Genomic DNA, 19583 nt, shown 5'->3' on the forward strand with positions numbered 1-19583 from the left:
GGTTGTTGAATATTTTCTTAAGTGGGTATTTGCCATTTGTATTTCTTCCTCTGAGAACTCCCTATTCAGTTCCATCTCCCAATTTTGGAGTGGGTTGTTTGATTTTTTTTTTATTGTTTAATTCCCCCCCCCCCTCCAAGGTATGGTCTCACTCTAGTTCAGGCTGACCTGGGATTCACTATGTAGTCTCAGAGTGGCCTTGAACTAACAGTGATCCTCCTACCTCTGCCTCCCAAGTGCTGAGATTAAAGGCATGTGCCACAGTGCCCTGCCTTCTTGTTTAGTTTTTTGTAGATTCTAGATCTCAGACTTCTGTCAGTGGTAGAGCTGTTGAAGAGCAGTGGTGAGAGTGGGCATTCCTGTCTTGTTCCCGATCTCACTAGGAACTCCTTGAATCTTTCCCCACTTAGTATTACTTGGATTTTAGGTGCTTTATATATAGCCTTTTTTTGTGGTGAGATACAAACCATCCATGCCTCGTCTCTCCAGCATTTATTTTTTTTTGGGGGGGGGGTTTCAAGGTAGGGTCTCCCTCTAGCTCAGGCTAACCTTGAATTCATTATGTAGTCTCAGGGTGGCCTTGAACTCATGGCAATCCTCCCACCTCTGCCTCCCAAGTGCTGGGATTAAAGGTGTGTGCCACTACACCCAGCCTTCTCCAGCATTTTGATCATGAAATGATGTATTTTGTCAAAGCCTTTTCTGCATCTATTGAAATGATCATGTGGTTCTTGTGATTAAGTTTATTTATGTGGTGTATTACATTGACCAGTTTGCATATATTGAAACATCCCTGAGCCGGGCGTGGTGGTGCACGCCTTTAATCCCAGCACTCGGGAGGCAGAGGTAGAAGGATCACTGTGAGTTCAAGGCCACCCTGAGACTCCATAGGGAATTCCAGGTCAGCCTGGGCTAGAGTGAGACCTTACCTCGAAAACCAAAAAAAAAAAAAAAAAGGAAACATCCCTGCATTCCTGAGATGAAGCCTACTTGATCAAGGTGGATAATGCTTTTTGATGTGTTTTTGAATTTGGTTTGTAAGGATTTTGATGACGATCTTTGAATCTATGTTCATTAGGGAAATAGGCCTATAGTTTTCTATTTTTGTTTATTTTTATTTTATTTGAGAGCATCAGACAGACAGTGAGAGAAAGAGGCAGATAGAGAGAGAATGGGTATGCCAGGGCCTCTGGCCACTACAAATGAACTCCAGATGCATGTGCCCCTTGTGCATCTAGCTAATGTGGATCCTGGGGAATTGAGCCTCGAACTGGGGTCCTTAGGCTTCACAGGCAAGCGCTTAACCGCTAAGCCATCTCTCCAGCTCTAGTTTTCTTTTTGTATGTCTGTCTGGTCTTGGTATTAGTGTGATGTTAGGTTTATAAAAGGAGTTGGGTAGCATTCCCTGTTCTCCAATTATGTGAAACAGTTTGAGAAAAATTGGTTTCAGTTCTTCAGTGAACATTTGATAGAATTTGGCTGAGAAGCCATCTGGTCCTGGACTTTTCTTTTCGGGGAGGTTTTTGATTACCATTTCAGTCTGGAAGGATGTGATAGGTTTATTTAGGAGATTAATCTGTCCTGGGTTTAATTTTGGTAGGTGGTATGGGTCTAGGAATTCATTCATTTCTTCCAGATTATCCAATTTCATGGAGCAGAGGTTTTGAAAGTAAGTCCTATGATACTTCCAATTTCATTTATGTCTCTTGGTTGTGACCTCTTCTTTTTCATTTCTTATTTTGTTAATTTGAAACATTTCTTTTCTTCACTTGATCAAATTGGCCAGGGGTTTATCAGTCTTGTCTATTTTTTCAAACACCCAGCTCTTCGTTTCATCAACTTTCTTAATTGTTTTTTTAGTTTCCAATTCATTAATTTCTGCTCTGATCTTGATTATTTCTTTCCATATGGAGTTCTTTGGGTTGGATTCTTCTTGCTTTTTGTCAAATGCCTTTATTAGGTTATTAATTTGGGATCTCTCTGCCTTTGTTATGAAGGCATTTAGGGCTATGGATTTTCCCCCAAGGACTGCCTTCATTGTGTCCCATAATTTTTGATAAATTGTTTTCTCATTGTTATTCGATTTCAGAAATTTTACAATTTCTCTTTTGATTTCTTCCACTACCCATTTATTGTTTAAAAGTGTACTGTTCTGTACCCAGGAGCTGGTGGAATTCCTGAAGCCTTTCTTATTGTTACAGCATTGTGATCTGATATGATGCAGGAAATCATGTCAATTTTCCTGAATTTATGGAGGCAGACTTTATGGCTTAATATATGATCTATTTTGGAGAAAGTTATATGTATGGGCTGTTGGGAAGAATGCATATTCTGTAAACTTTGGGTAGAATGTTCTGTAGATGTCCATTAGGTCTAGTTGATCTATGGTGTTGTTGAGCTCTCTTACTTCCCTATTGATTTTGTGCTTGGGTGATCTATCTATTGATGATAGTGGAGTATTAAAGTCCCCAACTATGATGGTGTTGGTGTTTATTTCTGTTTTGTTGTCAAGTAGGTTTTGTTTTATGAAGTGTGGTGCACCTATGTTTGGTGCATATAGATTTATAATTGTGATGTCGTTTTGTTGGATCACTCCCTTGATGAGTAAGAAATGGCCTTCCTGACACTGGATTTTCTAGTCCAAAGTTCCAAACTCTTTCACATTCTTCCCCAAAAAACCAGTTCCAAAAGCCTATGAACCATGTGATCAGGTTTATCACAGTCATGTCCCCACTTCTCAGCACCAATTTTTTTGTATTGGTTACTTTATTCATTGGTGTGACCAAATACCTGACTAGAAGCTACTTAAGGAAGGAAGGGTTTATTTCAGCTCATAGTCTGAGGTTACAGTTATGACAGGAAAGGTATGGCAGCAGGAACATGAGCACAAGGGGTCACATTTCATCAGCGATCAGGAGACAGAGAGGGATACATGCTAGGGCTCAGCTCACTTCCTCCTTTTTGTTTGCTTTGAGATTCAAGCCCATGGAATGATGCCACCCACAGTTATGGTGGGTCCCCTCACTTCAATTAGTCTAGTCTAGAAAAGCCTTCACAAATATTCCCAGAGATTTGTTTCCATGGAGATTTGAAATCCTATCAAATTGTGGGCTGGAGCCAAAGGACCCTGGTTCAATTCTCCAGTACCCACATTAGCCAGATGCACAAGGAGTTTGTTTGCAGTGGCTGGAGGCCCTGGCACACCCATTGTCACTGTCTCTTTCTCTCTCCCTCTTTCTCTGTCAAATAAATAAATAAATAATATTTAAAATCCTATCAAATTGAAAAGTTGCTTCTAGTCAGATATTTTGTTTTAGCAACAAGAAAGTACCTTACACAGGATGTTAGCATCTGAGGAGTAGGAAAACATTTGGGTACCTCTGTGTATAGTGGCATCAATAGAGATTGGTCTCACGTGGAGGCTAAAAACAGGTTAGCAAATGTAATAAGGTTTGGTGGGCTGGAGAGATGGCTTAGAAGTTAAAACACTTGCCTGTGACGCCTAAAAACCCAGGTTCCATTCTCCAGGTCCCATATAAGACGGATGCACATGGTAGTGCATGCGTCTAGACTTCGTTTGCAGTGGCTAGAGATCCTGGTGTGTCCATTCTCTCTCTGTCTTTCTCTCACTCTCTCTATCTCTAATAAATAAATAAAAACAAATCTTTTAAAAATGTTGTAAGGTTTGGGGTTCTCACTGGTAGAAAGAGCAGTAATAAACATGAAAAGGAGAAAATCACAAAAAAGTCCTGTGATGTTGGAATTTGACACATCAGTATGAACTAATAGCTATATTTATACAGAGATAGACAAGAGAGGGCAAGAGAGAAATATAGATGAAAATTGTGCAGAGATTTCTCTCTACTGAAAAGAAACCTCAAAGCATATCACCATCCAATTACAAAAGGCACAACAACAGCTAAGGTTATGACTCTAAAACCACTGACCAGTAAAAGGAACTATAGTTCACAAAAAAAAAAAAAAAAAGCTACATTCTAAGGTCGAGGCAGGAAAATTACAGATTAGCCTGGAATCTCCTGTAGAAAACAAAGAAGTGCTTTAGGGATACAGAAAACCAGCTTAAACAGGCTCTCACCGGTCATACCTGGAAATAGTTGAGCATCAAATTACATATCAGTAAGAGATCACACCTCAGTTACAGAATAGCAAGCCATAAGCCTGACAGGGAGAGAAAGGATGACACAGCTTTTTCTTGTAATAAAATGCCAATTAATAAATGAAGAAAGAATGATGAAATCAGAAAAATTTGGCAGCTCTTATAGTAATAATTAACTCAGCTAAGAAGTATCAACAGACACTAAAACCAGTGAGTGGACAGTGAATGGTAACAGGATATTACAGAGCTTCAAAATACTTATTGATTACCAAGGAGGACGAGAGGACTTCACCACGATCCGCTAATCAACGTTAACATCGTCAGTATAGAACAGATTGAAATCATGTACCTCCTGCCAGGACTCAGTGTGAGGAACACAGCATTTCTTCCATGATTCTCCCACAAAAGTGCATAACTCAAATCAGCTCACAAGAAGACATCAGACATGCCTGAACTGAGGTACACGCTACAAGAAAACTGGGTGAAAACTCTCAAAATGGTCTAGTCCTCTATGTCAAAGAAAGACCAGAGATCTTGGGCTGAGATGGGCTAGATTTGAAAACTCAGTGAAACACTGTGATCTTGGAATGGGTCCTTTGGTAGAAAACACATAGTTCAAAGGCTGGGAAGATGGTTCAGCAGTTAAAGGTGCTTCCTTGCAAAGTCTGCAGGTCAGGGTTCAATTCCCAAGGCACCCAAGTAAGCCATATTCAAAAGGTGGCACAAGCCTTTAATCTCAGCTCTCTGGAGGCAGAGGTAGGAGGATTGCTATGAGTTCAAGTCCAGCCTAAGACTACATAGTGAATTCCAAGTCAGCCTGGGCTAGAGGGCAAGAGTCTATCTCAAAAAAACCAAAAAACCGGGAGTTCTGCTAGAGCAGGTCTCAGCGTCTTAGGAAGGTCCGTCTTTGCTTCAGCTTGTTGTGGCACCTCCTGGTCCAAACCGGCTCCGAGACTTGAAGACATTGGAAATCCAGCTGACTCCAAATTTTTTGTAAACCAGAAGATGAGTAGCCAATGGGCATGAGAGATTGGGAATATTCCACTGCTTTATAAAACTTGGTATAATAATAGACTGTTTCCTTTTCTGGAGATTTGGAGCCAAAGAACACAATGAGTACAAGAAATCCTCAAAGAAAGCGTCGTGGCGGAACAGTAAGTTCTAGACAAACTCAGAAGCGAACTCGGGAAGCAGCTTCAACCCCAGAGATTTCCTTGGAAGCAGAACCCATAGAACTTGTAGAAACTGGTGGCGATGAAATTGTGGACCTCACCTGTGAATCTCTAGAGCCTGTGGTTGTTGACCTGACTCACAATGACTCTGTTGTGTTTGTTGAAGAAAGGAGAAGGCCAAGGAGGAATGCAAGGCGGCTGCGCCAAGACCATGCTGACAGCTGTGTGGTGAGCAGCGATGATGAGGAACTATCTAGGGACAGAGATGTTTATGTGACTACCAATACTTCCCGGAGCACCAGGGATGAGGGAGCTACAGGACTCAGGCCCTCGGGTACTGTCAGTTGTCCAATATGCATGGATGGATACTCTGAGATTGTGCAGAATGGGCATCTCATTGTTTCTACAGAATGTGGCCACGTCTTCTGTAGCCAGTGCCTCCGTGATTCCCTTAAGAATGCTAACACTTGTCCAACTTGTAGGAAAAAGATCAACCATAAGCGGTACCACCCCATTTATATATGAAGTGTTCAGAGCTGCTCAGGAGAGGCCATGGACAGACAGTTGGGCTGGCCTCGCCTCACGGTATCTGCCTCTAATTTCCTGAGCTCAAAAAGACTGTTTCAGAACCAACATCTGATGTTTCTAAACCCTTTTGATTCTTTTGTTATCACCAGTTTGATGTTAAGGAGCTGGACCCAGGCATCCTCTCCAGGCCAGCTCTGCATCTCTGTTCTTCTGGGTGGTCTTATCTCCAAGTAAGAGAAAAAGAGTCAGACACCATGGAGTTGAGCATCATATCATGGCTCCAGCCTCTTTGTGGAGCCTACATGTTTGCCAAGAAGTTTCCCTGTTGGGAAAGTTTGCCCCAACTCTTCTGGGTGGGAGACCAACTCTTCTGCCTACCATACAGTCACCTGTCCAGACACGGTCCACCCAGCTCAAGTGTCCCAGTGCAGGAACTGCCCCGGAAAGCCCAGCCACTGTACACTATTTTTCCCTTAGGAGTCAGAGGTGACCTGTGATTCCACCTGCACCTTACCATTGATGTGCAGTGTTTTCTGCAAATCAAGAGACCTCTGCAGGGCAACCCTTATGTCCTAAAAATGACAAAGTGCAAAAAACCCCATTTTTTCAACAATCTAGGAGATGTAGCACTGCTGGTGTCCTCAAAACCCAGTGCCACCTGTGGAGCAGTGCCTGTCCCACCCCATCTCTGTTCACTTTGTTCTCAGGAACCCTACCCATACTCCAAAGTTCTTTGCCTGGCACAGGACATTTAAGGCCAATAGCAAACCAGACACATGTCCTCTTTCTCCTCATAAGATTGTCTTGTGTGTCCCTCCAGCCCTCAGTTCCCACTGCCTAATGTCTGCCCAAGCATAGAAACTGGGAGGTGGTGGCAGTAATAGTGGCCTTATCAGCTGCTCACTTCCATGCTTTTGCCCAAGTCACTGTTGCCCTGTTTCAGAGATGTTGGCCCACCTGACCTGGCACTGCCCTGACTTTCTCACACCCTTCCTTCCAGTAGATACTTACTTCCAAAGCTGCTCTTCTGGTGAGTTGGGCTTAGATCATCTGGGCTTTTGACTGCTTCCCAGGTTTTGGTTGGCAAAGCATGGTGCCTCTTCTCCCCATGGGGTCATATGACAACCTCTGCTCCACTCTATAGGTGTGGCTTTGGTGCCCTCCGAGGCAGTGAGGTGATCCAAATTGCTCCGGAGGACATCAGGCATGGGGTGGGTCATAGAGGATAGGCTTTGAGTGTCAGCCTGTCTTCACCTCCACACTACTTCCTCAGAGAGCTCCAAACTAACAGTGTGAAACATCTTCAAGGTGGGAAAGGGGCCATTTAGGGCTTTGCTAGCAATAACTGACCTTCAGTTTGTCCTTCTGAAGGAGCAGGGACTCAGCACAGAATTCACTTTAAATGGGGCTGAAGGAGTGTCCCTCCTCTATGTGAAAAGAAAAGTTTTATTTGTTCTGACTTTTTAATTGTGTTTGACTTACTTCGACTTAGTTTGAGAGTAATAATTTTCTACATGGACTCAAATTGGGTAGGAACATTAACTCATCATTGTGATGTGTGGCGTCTACTCTTTCCTGGGATGTTTCGGCCATTGAGTTCCCTCTGGGCCTCATGGACACACTCTTACTACTTTCTAATGATAGCCAGACTTCAAGGAGCCAGGGTTACCATGCAGCCAGTTCACCAGTAATATGGTGATGCCCATTAACAAAATTTATGTTTTCTCCATAGATAGTTTATGAGGTCATAAGATTTGTATTACTGCATCCTAAGTTAAATTGGGAAACGATGTGTTTAGTCTTACTAATCATAAACTTCAAAACAGGAAAAGGTTGGTATGAAAAAGTCCCTTTTCTTTCCTCAGTGTACATAGTTTCTCTTTGTTACATTTAAGCTATGCCCATGGACATCAGTCTGTTTTGGACTCCTAGTGTTAAACATGGAAATAAAACCATTGATTTGAACCAGAAAAAAAAAAAAAAAACAAAAACCAAAAAACCAAAACCAAAACAAAAAACAAATGGTGTTCATTTGCTACAGCAAGTGGCCCTGGTGTGCTCTCTCCTACTCTCAAAAACACATGTAAATAAATAAATACTATTTTTAAAAAGAATGCATATTTGAGGGCTGGAGAGATGGCTTAGTGGTTAAGACACTTCCTAAGAAGCCTAAGGACCCATGTTCAACTCCCCAGATGCCACATAAGCCAGATGCACAAGGTGACACATGCTCAAGGTTGCACACGCACACAAGGTGGCCCACACATATTACTGGTGAACTGGCTGCATGGTAGCCCTGGCTCCTTGAAGTCTGGCTATCATTAGAAAGTAGTAAGAGTGTGTCCATGAGGCCCAGAGGGAACTCGACAGTGGCTGGAGGCCCTGGTGCGCCAGTTCTCTCTCTTACTTATTCTCTTACTCTCATTTAAAAAGGTTCAATCTATTAGGCTTGCCTCAAAAAAGAAAAAGAAAAGAGAATATATATTTGAGATAACTGATGAGACTTGAAATTAGGTGATAATGACCTATTGACTTTCATTTCCTTGTTTTGCTGGTGTTATTGTTAGAAAATTCCCCCATCCCATTTTTTTCCCCTCTCTTATTCAAAGCCGAGTCTCATACAGCCCAGGCTGACTTCTAACTCACTATGTAACCCAAGGGTGCCTTTGAATTCCTTTTTCTTCATGTCCCAAGTGTTGGGATTATTCTCTCATGCACCACCATATCTGGCTGAAAATTCAATCGTTTGTTTTTGCTTTTCATCCATGCAGCCCAGGATGTCCTTGAACTCACAGCATTCCTCCTGCCTCAGCCTCCCCAGTGCTGAGTGTCCTATTTGGCTGCAGGGTAGCGTGCTTGGGAGCTGGTGGAACTTTTAGGAGGTAGGGGCCTTATCAGAGGTCTGCCAATCATTGTGATGGGCCCTCAACAGGGATTATGGGGGCTGGAAAGATGGCTTAGTGGTTAAGGCACTTACCTGTGAAGCCTAAGGACCCATGTTCAACTCTCCACATCCCACAAAAGCCAGACGCATAGGTGACACGAGTGTGCACACGTACAGATGGCACATACATTTGGAGTTTGATTGCAGTGGCTGAAGGCCCTGGTGTGCCAATTCTCTCTCATGTACACGCATAAAAAAGGAAACAATAAAAGGGATTATGGAAATTGGACATGTCATAATTCCAACACTCTGGAGGCTGAAGCGAGAGGATGGCCTCAAGTTTTAGACCAACCTGGGCTCCATTGTAAGTTCATGGTTATATAGTAAAACCCTGTCTCAAAAAAAGGGGGTTGCTGGAGAGATGGCTTAGCGGTTAAGCTCTTGCCTCTGAAGCCTAAGGACCCCGGTTTGAGGCTCGGTTCCCCAGGTCCCACGTTAGCCAGATGCACAAGGGGGCGCACAGTTCGATTGCAGTGGCGGGAGACCCTGGCGCACCCATTCTTTCTCTTTCTCGGCCTCTTTCTCTCTCTGTCTGTCGCTCCCAAATAAATAAATAAAAACAAAAAAAATTACAAAAAAAAAGAAAAAAGAAAAAGAGAAACAATTGTGGGTCCCCGGTTTCTTGGTGTGTTTTCCGGCTCTGACACATTGCCATCCAGGACCCCCCCCCCCAAGGCCCAGAGCAATGTGTCCACTTCATCCCGGACTGGAGCCCCCAGAATCTTGAACTGAATAAAACTCTCCCTTTATAAGTTAATTGCTGCAGGTTTTTCATTGTAACAACACAAAGCTGACTAATGCAGACATTTTTATGACAATGAGACGAATCTGAACACAATTAGATATTACCAAGTCATCCTCGCTAATATTCTAAGCGTGAAAAGCCATTACAATTATGTAAGAAAATGTGCATTTCCCCAAACGCAGACACACGCTTCGGTAAGCATGTAGGAGCCGGATGAATTAAGGTCTGGGGTTAGCTGTACCGGATGTCAGAAAAACAGGAGAGACAGTCAAGTAGAGAAAGGCTTTTAGTAAGTGATGAGTCAGGTCTGGTTGCTGTGATAGTCAGCTCGGGCTGCCCCTACGAAAGGGCTGTCCTCGCCAGGGGCTCTGTCATGACTGCCCCTCACTCTCCTCCATCAGGGTTGAGTCCTCATCTCCACTTTTTTTTGAGTTCTTTATATTTTATTTTTTTATTTTTTTATTAACAACTTCCATGATTGTAAACAATATCCTATGGTAATGCCCTCCCTCCCCCTACTTTCCCCTTTGAAACTCCATTCTCCATCATATCCCCTCCCCGTCTCAATCAGTCTCTCTTTTATTTTGATGTCATGATCTTTTCCCTCCTATTATGATGGTCTTGTGTAGGTAGTGTCAGACATTTGAGGTCATTTATATGCAGGCCATTTTCTGTCTGGGGGGAGCACGTTGTAAGGAGTCCTACCTTTCCTTTGGCTCTTACATTCTTTCCGCCACCTCTTTCGCAATGGACCCTGAGCCTTGGAAGGTGTGATAGAGATATTGCAATGCTGAGCACTCCTCTGTCACTTCTTCCCAGCACCATGATGCCTTCTAAGTCACAAGGTCACTGCCATCTGGAAAGAGAAGGTTCTCTACCAAAAGTGAAAGTAGCATTAATATATGGGTATGAACATTAAGAGAAGTGCTTACTGGGCAGTTTGATGAGCATAGTATATATATTTAGCCAGATACCAGCAGACATTACTCCCTTAGGGCTCATGACTACCCATTTTGTAGGTTTTCAGTCTCAGGGATGTATTCCCTCTCATGGAGCGGGCCTCCAATCCAATTAGAGCAGTTGGTTTCCACCATGACAGATGTGCCACTATTGTACCCATTGGCTCATTTGGCCTGACTGGTCAAATATGAGGCTTGCAGGGTCCACTGTTGAGTATCTTCACTGGTGATTTCTCTCTCTCCCATTGAACTGTGTGCAGAATGGCTTCTTCCAGCTTTCTGTCAGCTGGTCTACATGGAGGAGGTTATCAGCTCAGTTCCAGGAGGATTTCTCAGTGACCTTGCAGCCCAAGTATGTGGAGTCTTCAGCAATAGGGTCTTACCATCTATTCCTGGTGGGAAGCCAAGGGCATTGGCAATGGCTCATAATTTTTTCAGGGCATCAGGGACCTCCCTGGCCAACAACTCACTAGAAGGTATCCCATCCCTGGCACTGAAAATTTTCTAGTAACAATCTGTGGCTCCTGAGTGTTCCATTGTCCAAAATAAGTAGGTTTCAATATTTATATCTTCTTAGATTTTGATTAGCCCTCCCTCCACCTTTCCTTTACTCAATCTGTTCCCCTGACCTCACTTAGGCCTTTTTACCCCCATTAATCTATTTTTCTGCTTATACATATATACAATACCATCCGATTAAGTACCCCTTCCCTTCCTTTCTTGTTTAATATTTGATTTATTTGAGAGAGAGAGAAAGGCAAATATAGAGAGGGGATGAGCACTCCAGGGCCTCTAGCCACTGCAAATGAACTCTGGACACATTCATCACCTTGTACATCTGGCTTACATGGGTACTGGGGAACTGAACCTGGGTCCTTAGGCTTCACAAGAAAACGCCTTAACTACTAAGCCATTTCTCCAGCCCCTAACTACACTTCTTACAAAGGACATTAGTCACATTGATCTACCCATATGGTTCTATTTTATTTTAGTTACCTATTATTGCTTGTTTCTGTTTTTTTCTTTTCTTGCTGTGGTTGTTGTTAATGTTGTTTTAGATTTTTTTGTTTATTTTTATTTATTTATTTGAGAGTGATAGAGACAGACAGAGAGAGAGAGAGAGACAGACAGAGAGACAGAGAGAGAGAGACAGAGAGAGAGAATGGGTGTGCCAGGGCTTCCAGCCACTGCAAACAAACTCTTGACGTGTGTGCCCCTTGTGTATCTGGCTAACGTGGGTTCTGGGGAATCGAGCCTCAAACTTGGGTCCTTAGGCTTCACAGAAAAGCACTTAACCGCTAAGCCATCTCTGTAGCCCTGTTGTTAATGTGAGAGAAGGTCTTGCTATGTAGGCTTGGCCTCAAACTCACAACCCAAGTGCAGGGATTAGAGATGTATGCCGCCATATCCAGCCGTTAATCACTTTTTAAATTTACTTATTAGTTTGGGGTATGTGTGCCTGCGTGTGCGCATGAGTTCATGTGTATGTGAGAGAGGGTGCCCACTTGGAGGTTATAGGATAAGTTTGGTGTTGATCCTTGCCTTCCATCTTGTTTGGGGCAGGATCTCTAGATGTTTACCACTGCCTTTACCAGGCTAAGTGGCTCACAAGATTCTGGGGAGTTCTTCTGTCTCCATCCTCTTTCTTACTACCATAGGAACACTGGGGTTACAGATGTCACCACACAGCCAGCTTTTAACTTTTGTGGCAAACACTCTATCTACTGAGCCATCTTCTCTCCCTCCCTCCCTCCCTCCCTCTCTCGCTTCCTTCCTTCATTGCTGGTCTTGAACTCACTATGTAGCCCAGATTGACCTTAAACTCCTGGCCCGCCTGGCTCTACCTCCCAAATGCTGTGATTTCAGGCCAGCCACCTGGTGCCGCACACCCAGCTAATTACCTCTTTAAAGTCCTGTTTCCAAATACAGACACATTCTAAGCTCCTGGGGGTTAGAACTTCAATGTATGAATGTGGTGGGAGACACACTTTGCCATCTAACAGGCACTCGGAAGTTCCCCATCCCGCTCTAACCCTTTGGTATACAAAGAGCGAAGTGGAGGTAGCCATGGAAGGGCAGGGGCTTCTTAGGAGTTTTGTGGCAAAGTGCATCAGAGAAATTGGCTCATGCCCAGAAATGGGGCATGGGCTCAAGGGAATTTTCTTTCTTTCTATCTCTTTCTTTTAATATTTTATTTTTAAAATTTATTTATTAGAGAGAGACAACACACACACACACACACAGAGAGAAAGAGAAAGAGAAAGAGAAAGAGAAAGAGAAAGAGAAAGAGGAAGAGAAAGAGAAAGAGAAAGAGAAAATGGGCATGCATGCCAGGGACTCTAGCCAATACAAACAAACTCCAGACACATATGCCACCTTGTGTATCTGGCTTACTTTGGGTTCTGGGAAGTCAAACCTGGGTCATTAGGTGCCTTAACCACTCAGCCATCTCTCCAGCACAGTTTTATTTTTTTTTTGGCAGAACCAAGCAATTGAAACCAAGACCCCATGCATAGTAGGCTAGTGCTCTACCAACTGAGCTACATTCCAGTTTTCTTTCTATTTTTATTATTTTTTGTTTATTGTTTATTGATTTGAGAGTGACAGAGAGAGAAAGAGGGGGGGGGTGCTAGGGCCTTCAGCCACCACAAATGAACTCCAGATGTGTGCACTCCCTTGTGCATCTGGCTAATGTGGTCCTGGGGAATTGAGCCTTGAACCAGGGTCCTTAGGCTTCACAGGCAAGCACTTAACTGTTAGGCCATCTCTCTAGCCCAGGTTTCTTTCTTTTAAAAAGACTATTATATGACATGCCTGTATGCTAATAGGAAGGATCCAGTAACAGCAAAAGCTTACGTCCAATCAAGGAGAGGGAGGGAATAATTGCAGACCGAAGTCTTTAAGTTGACAAGAAAGGGTGAAATATAGGGACACATGAAAGTGCTGTCCTGTCGCTGGTCACCTAAAAAGATGCAAGATGGGTTGTGGGGACACTGTACCAGGGGCTGGGTAGATGTGAGAATGGCAGGGTGGGAATCTGCCAACTGCTCATGTTTCTTGGTGAGATCAGAAGCAAGGGCATCTATCAGCAAGTCGGAGCAGAGTGGGGAAGTGTCAGAAATGTTGAATGTGAGAAGGAGTGAGTGAGTCTTCCCCAAGGAGTGTGCAGGGTGAGTTGACAGGAAACCGTAGAAGCCATGGCAGGAATCCGTGGGTCCCCTGGGACGGATGTCTGATCGCCCGTCAGCTTTTGCTGACAGCGCCATGCTTCTTCCAACGCCTCTGCACGTTTGTCAGAACTCATTCTGGCATCATTGTGTTGGATCTGTTTGGGGGTTCTCTCCTATTCCACTGACCTATATGTGTGTCCGGTTTGCCGACACCATGCAGCCTTGATCACTGTAACCATACACTAAGCCTTAATCAGGTAGGGTGATCCCTCCCCGTCTACTGTTCCTTTTCAAGATGATTGCAACCATTCTCAGAACTATGTATTCCCATGCAAACATTAGAATAAGTTTGTCTGTGCGTGCTTCAGGGATTTCCACAAGAACTGCACGGTGTCTTCAAATCCATGAGTATAACTCATCTCCCTGGGTTATTTACATATTTGATTTCTTTCAGGAGAATCACCTTCATGGAATCTAGATGGGGGCAATAACAAGAGTGTCTCATACCTTCAACTGGAATCTTGATATTAATTTCAAGTCAGTCTTATTAAAAATTTATGAAGACCTTGAACAAATTTCATTAAGTCAAGTTATCTTGGTCTGGACTGGACTGGGTTGTTCCTGGGTCACTCATTTTCAGCTGATTTTTTTTTTCTGTCCTTATATTTTGTTCTAGAATAATCCAGGTATTTGAATTATGAGTTGCTCAAGGTTTGCTGTAAAGTCTTTGTCACTGGGTTGTGGTGAAGATGTCCCTTCCATTGACCTCCATTGTCTCTGCTATTGCTTACTGATTTGGGGGGGGGTCATAGCTATTTCCTGTTTGCTGGTATGCACCTTTCTAATAGCCTCTAATGCCAGTGCACAATTCAATAGCAATTGCAACATCCAAATGTTGTATAGTCAACACCACCAGTTCCAGAACATTCCTTTGTCTCCCAGACAAATCCCAAACCCATTAATCATTCACTTCCCTTTCTCTAAAACCCTGACAGCTACTAATGTGCTTTCTGTCACTCTGGGTTCATATTTTCTGGATATAAATGTCATATAAATGACATCACACAAAATGTGGCCTTTGGAGTTGACCTTCTTTTACTTACTGTATCTTCAAGGTTCATCTGTGACGTAGTATACATTAACATTTTAGAATGTTAATGCTTTTTAAAAATGTTTTTATTTATTTATTTGCAATCAGAGAGAGAGAGATGGAGAGAGAGAGAGAGATGGAGAGAATGGCTGCACCAGGGTGTCCAGCTATTGCAACTAAACTTCAAACACATGTACCACTTTGTGCATCTGGCTTTACATGGGTACTGGGGTGTCAAGCTCAGGTCGTTAGGCTTTGCAGGCAAGCACATTAACTGCTGAGCCATTTCTCCAGCCCAACATTTTGTTACTTTTAATGACTAAGTCATAGTCTATTTGCGGACGTACCACATTTTGTTTCTTCATTCTCTGGTTGATAAGCCTTTGGGCTGTTTCCACTTATTAGCTTCAGGAATAGCACCCCTAGGAGCATTCATGCATCTGTTTTTGTGCAGACCTATGCTCAGGTCTGCTGGGTGTTGTGGTGGTTTGATTCAGGTGTCCCCCATAAACTTAAATGTTCTGAATGCTAGGTTCCCAGCTGATGGAGATTGGGGAATTAACACCTCCTGGAGGGAGTGTATTTTGGGGGGCAGGCTTATGGGTGTTATAGCCAGTTTCCCCATGCAAGTGTTTGGCACACTCTCCTGTTGCTATGGTCCATCTTATGTTGGCCAGGGGGTGATGTCCACCCTCTGCTCATGTCATCATTTTCCTCTGCCATCGTGGAGCTTCCCCTCGACCCTGTAAGCCAAAATAGACCTCTTTTTCCCACAAGATGCTCTTGGTTGGGGGATTTCTACCAGCAATGTGAACCGGACTGCAACAGTAAAGTGGTACTGAGGAGTGGGATTGCTGCTAGACACCTGATTGTGTGGCTTTGGCCTTTTGGAGCTGATTTTCAAGAGGAATGTGGAAGAATTTGAAACCTTGGCCTAAGAGACGCCTTGCAGTGCTGTAAGTACAGCTTGATGGACTATTCTGGTCAGAGTTGAAAGACCTGAATGCAGTAAGAACTATGGACTGTGAGGTTTGGCCTATGAGGGTGAAAAAGAGGTTTGCTTGGACTGGGCAAGCAGTTTGTGTGAGAAGCTTGCTCTTGTGCCCATGTCCTGAGAAGATGTGCAGGGTTGCTTTGCATAGAAATGAACTGGTATGTGTAGAGGGATATGGCACAGAAAAAAATGAAATCTCTGGGCCTAAATTGCTGCCCATTCACTTGCAAATTGTTTCAGAGATTACAACCATTGAGATTGGGCCAGCTGACCTGTATTGGGGTGACAGGAAGAATGTAGACTCTTTGGAAGGAACCTGAGTGCTCAAGGAATGTCTTGTTCTTCAAAGTCTGCTTTATTCCCCCCTGGATCAACAAATTGGCACCCTACCTGGCATTGTGGAGTATAAGAAATGCAGGAAAGAGAGGGTCATTGAGTTTGCAGCACGGTCTTGTGTTTTGGAAATGGCCATGGGCAGTGTGAAGCAGGTTTGCTTGTTTCCTGCATGGAGACCCCATGGGGCCATGAGGATGAACTGTGGGTTGCAGTGGAGACCCAGTGGAGATGTCAGGACCAGGAGATGGCTGCTAAGGAGCTGCCGGCCCTGATGAAGTTTTCCAGGACTGTGAGTAGCCTAGCTGGAGGGGCGGAATTGGAATGCCAGAGACTTGTTGCTGGTTGGAATTATTGGACTTGGAGATTTGTCACTTGGTAGAGTTGTCGGACTTGAAGCTACAGAGTTTGGTGTTTTCCCTGGTTGTTTCAAATCTTGTATTGGTTGAATATTTCTTTGTTATGTCCAATGCCATCTTTTGCACTGTGAATGTTTATTCTGTGACATTATGGGTTTTTTGAGGTTATTTTTTGGTATTATGGCTCAGTTAAAAGATCTTGGACTATGGGGATGTATGAAAATCATTGGAATTGATAAAAAACTATGGGGACTTTTAAAGTTAGAGGAATGCATTGCATTTTACATTGTGTATGGTTATCAGTTTATGGGGGCCAGGGACGGAATGTGGTGGTTTGATTCAGGGGTCCCACATAAACTTAGGTGTCCTGAATGCTAGGTTCCCAGCTGATGGATATTTGGGAATTAAAGCCTCCTGGAGGGAGTATATTGTTGGGAGCGGGTTTATGGGTGTGATAGCCAGTTTCCCCATACCAGTGTTTGGCACACTCTCCTGTTGCTATATTGTCCACCTTATGTTGGGCAGCGGGTGATGTCCACCCTGTGCTCATGTCATCCTTTTTCCCTGCCATCGTAGAGCTTCCCCTCGAGCCTGTAAGCCAAAATAAAGCTCTTTTCCCAGAAGCTGCTCTTGGTTGGGTGATTTCTACCAGCAATGCGAACCGGACTGCAACAGGTGTATATTTGGAAATTGGACTGATAAGTCTTATGGTAATTGTATGTTTAACTTGAACTTCCATATTATTTTCCTTAGCAGTACTACCATATTACACTCCCACCAGCAATATCATCTCTCCATATCCTCACCACCACTTCTCACGTTCCTTTTCAAGAATTTTTATTATTATAGCCACTCTAGAAGATGCAGGGTCTAACCTCACTGGCCTTGATTTGCATGTCAGGAGTGGCAAAAGGTTGAACATCTTCTTATGTGCTTTTGGAGATTTGCAAGACTTCTCTATAAAAACATGTTTTAGGTCCTTTGCCCACTTTTTTTCGGGGGGGGGTATGTGTATGTGTAAGCAGTATGAGTGCATGTGTGTATGTCTGTTCACTTGTGTCTGGGCATGCATGCACATATGTGTTCACACATGTGGAGGCTTGAGGTTGACATTGAGTTTCTTTCTTTTTAACTTTATCTTATTTATTTGAAAGAGAGAGATAGAAAGAGGGAGAGAGAAAGAGAGAGAGAATGGGTGTGCCAGCGCCTCTAGCCACTGCAAATGCACTCCAGATGATGCCCCACCTTGTGCATCAGGCTTACATGGGTCCATGGGTATCAAATCTGGGTCCTTTGGCTTTGCAGGTATGTGCCTTAGCTGCTAAGCCATCCCTCCAGCCCAGATGTTGGGCTTTTTCTTGTTCATTCTCCATCTTACTTATTGAGGTGGGGGGTCTCTCACTGAGCCCCGAGCTTGCTGATTTAGTCTAGCAAGTCAGCTTGCCCTGGGATCTTTTGTGTCCCCCTCCTGAGCACTGGGATTATAGGAAGCTGCTACCCCAGCCTGGCATTTATAAGGGTGCTGGGGATATGAACTCAGGTCCTCATACTTTACCAACTGAGCCAACTCCACAAACCCTTTTGCCCATTTTAAAACAGACACTGGGCTGGAGAGATGGCTTAGCAATTGAGGCACTTGCCTGCAAAGCCTGAGGACCCAGTGCCCATGTAAGCCAGGTGCACATAGTGGCACATGTGTCTGGAGTTTGTTTGCAGTGGCTGGAGGTCCTGGAGCATCCATTCCTTCCCTTACACACTCTCCTCTCTCTCAGAAAAATAAAATATTTAAAACAAATATTAATCTATTTGTTGACAGAGAGAAAGGCAGAATCTCAAGTAAGAGAGAGGGGAAGAGTAGCTCCTGCTGCTGTAAATGAATTCCAGACCCCTATGTCACTGTGTGTCCACCTTTATGTGAATATTGGGGAACTGAACCCAGGCTGAACCATCTCTCGGCCACCTTTTTTTAAGTTAGAGGGAGAGAGAGAGAGAGAGACTGGGCACACCAGGGCCACCTGCTTCTGCAAATGAACTCCAGATGCATGTGCCACTGCCCTGTCTGGCTTCATGTAGATATGCTTGCAAAATAAACCTAGGCAATCAGGCTTTGCAAGCAGTTGCCTTTAACTGCTGAGCCATCTTTCCAGCCCTCCTTTGCCCATTGATTTTCTTTCTTTCTTTTTTTTTTTTTTAAATTAGTTTTCTATTCAGCAAATACAGGCAGTTTGGTATCATTATTAGGCTCATCCGTGACCTACCCCCTCCCCATTGGCCCCTCCTTGTTGAGGTATATGGGTCATGCATTGTGGAGTTAGCCCACAGTTATGGGTAAGATAAATGTCTCTGCATATCCTGACCCAACATGTGGCTCTGACATTCTTTCTGCCCCCTCTTCCGCAAAGTTTCCCTGAGCCATGTTGGGTTCATTTTTGGTCTGCTTCAGTGATGAGGTGTTGGGGGCCTCTGAGGGTCTGGCTCTCTGATTTGGTAGGAGTTGATTTTTCCCTGTGTTGGTCTCCTTCCCCCTTGTGCTGGTATCCGGTGCATCAGGAAAATAGCACCCTTGCTTGTTTTGCCAATTGTCCTTAGTTTCAGCCAGGGCCCTTTTGAGGTATGATGGGGTGGCTCTCTCCTTAGGATTTACATCTATCTTTCTTTCCCCGGCATCTGCAGCACAGCTAGGTGGTTGTCATCTTGGCCAGACATCTGCCCATTGATTTTCTTGAGGTAGGGTCTCACTCTAGCCCAGGCTGACCTGGAATTTACTATGCAGTATCAAGCTGGCCTTGAAATAATAGTGAGCCTCCTCCTGTGCCTCCTGAGTGCTGAGATTAAAGGTGGGTGTCACCACACCCAGGACCTTTGCCCATTTTTATTTTTACTTTTTTAAATTTTACACTTATTTATTTGAGAGAGAGAAAGAAAGAGGCAGTGGGGAGAGAGAATGGGCCTTCCAGGGCAACCAGCCACTGTGAATGAACTCCAGACGCATGTACCACCTTGTGCATCTGGCTTACATGGGTTCTGGGGAATTGAACCTGGGTCCTTGGGCTTTGCAGGCAAGTTCCCTAACTGCTAAGCCATCTCTCCAGCCTTCATTTGTCGATTTTTAATGGGGTAGTTTCCTCTTTTGTCAATGAGTTCTAGTATGAATTCTATATATTCTCTAATA

General features: G+C 43.9%; 1 protein-coding gene across 1 annotated transcript; it reads left to right on the forward strand.

Moving 5' to 3' along the window:
* Positions 1-5005: 5005 nt before the first annotated feature.
* On the forward strand, positions 5006-6243 carry LOC123464078 (E3 ubiquitin-protein ligase RNF4-like). The gene has a single exon (XM_045160728.1). It carries the CDS (start codon positions 5230-5232, stop codon positions 5812-5814), a length of 585 nt encoding a protein of 194 aa, XP_045016663.1. The 5' UTR covers positions 5006-5229; the 3' UTR covers positions 5815-6243.
* The last annotated feature ends 13340 nt before the right edge of the window (positions 6244-19583 follow it).

The sequence above is a fragment of the Jaculus jaculus genome, chromosome 10 (assembly GCF_020740685.1).
Source record: "Jaculus jaculus isolate mJacJac1 chromosome 10, mJacJac1.mat.Y.cur, whole genome shotgun sequence".
Classification (NCBI taxonomy): domain Eukaryota; kingdom Metazoa; phylum Chordata; class Mammalia; order Rodentia; family Dipodidae; genus Jaculus; species Jaculus jaculus.

Excerpts from the sequence above, each read along its gene's own strand:
- LOC123464078 (XM_045160728.1), top strand. The coding sequence starts at position 5,230 with ATGAGTACAAGAAATCCTCAAAGAAAGCGTCGTGGCGGAACAGTAAGT.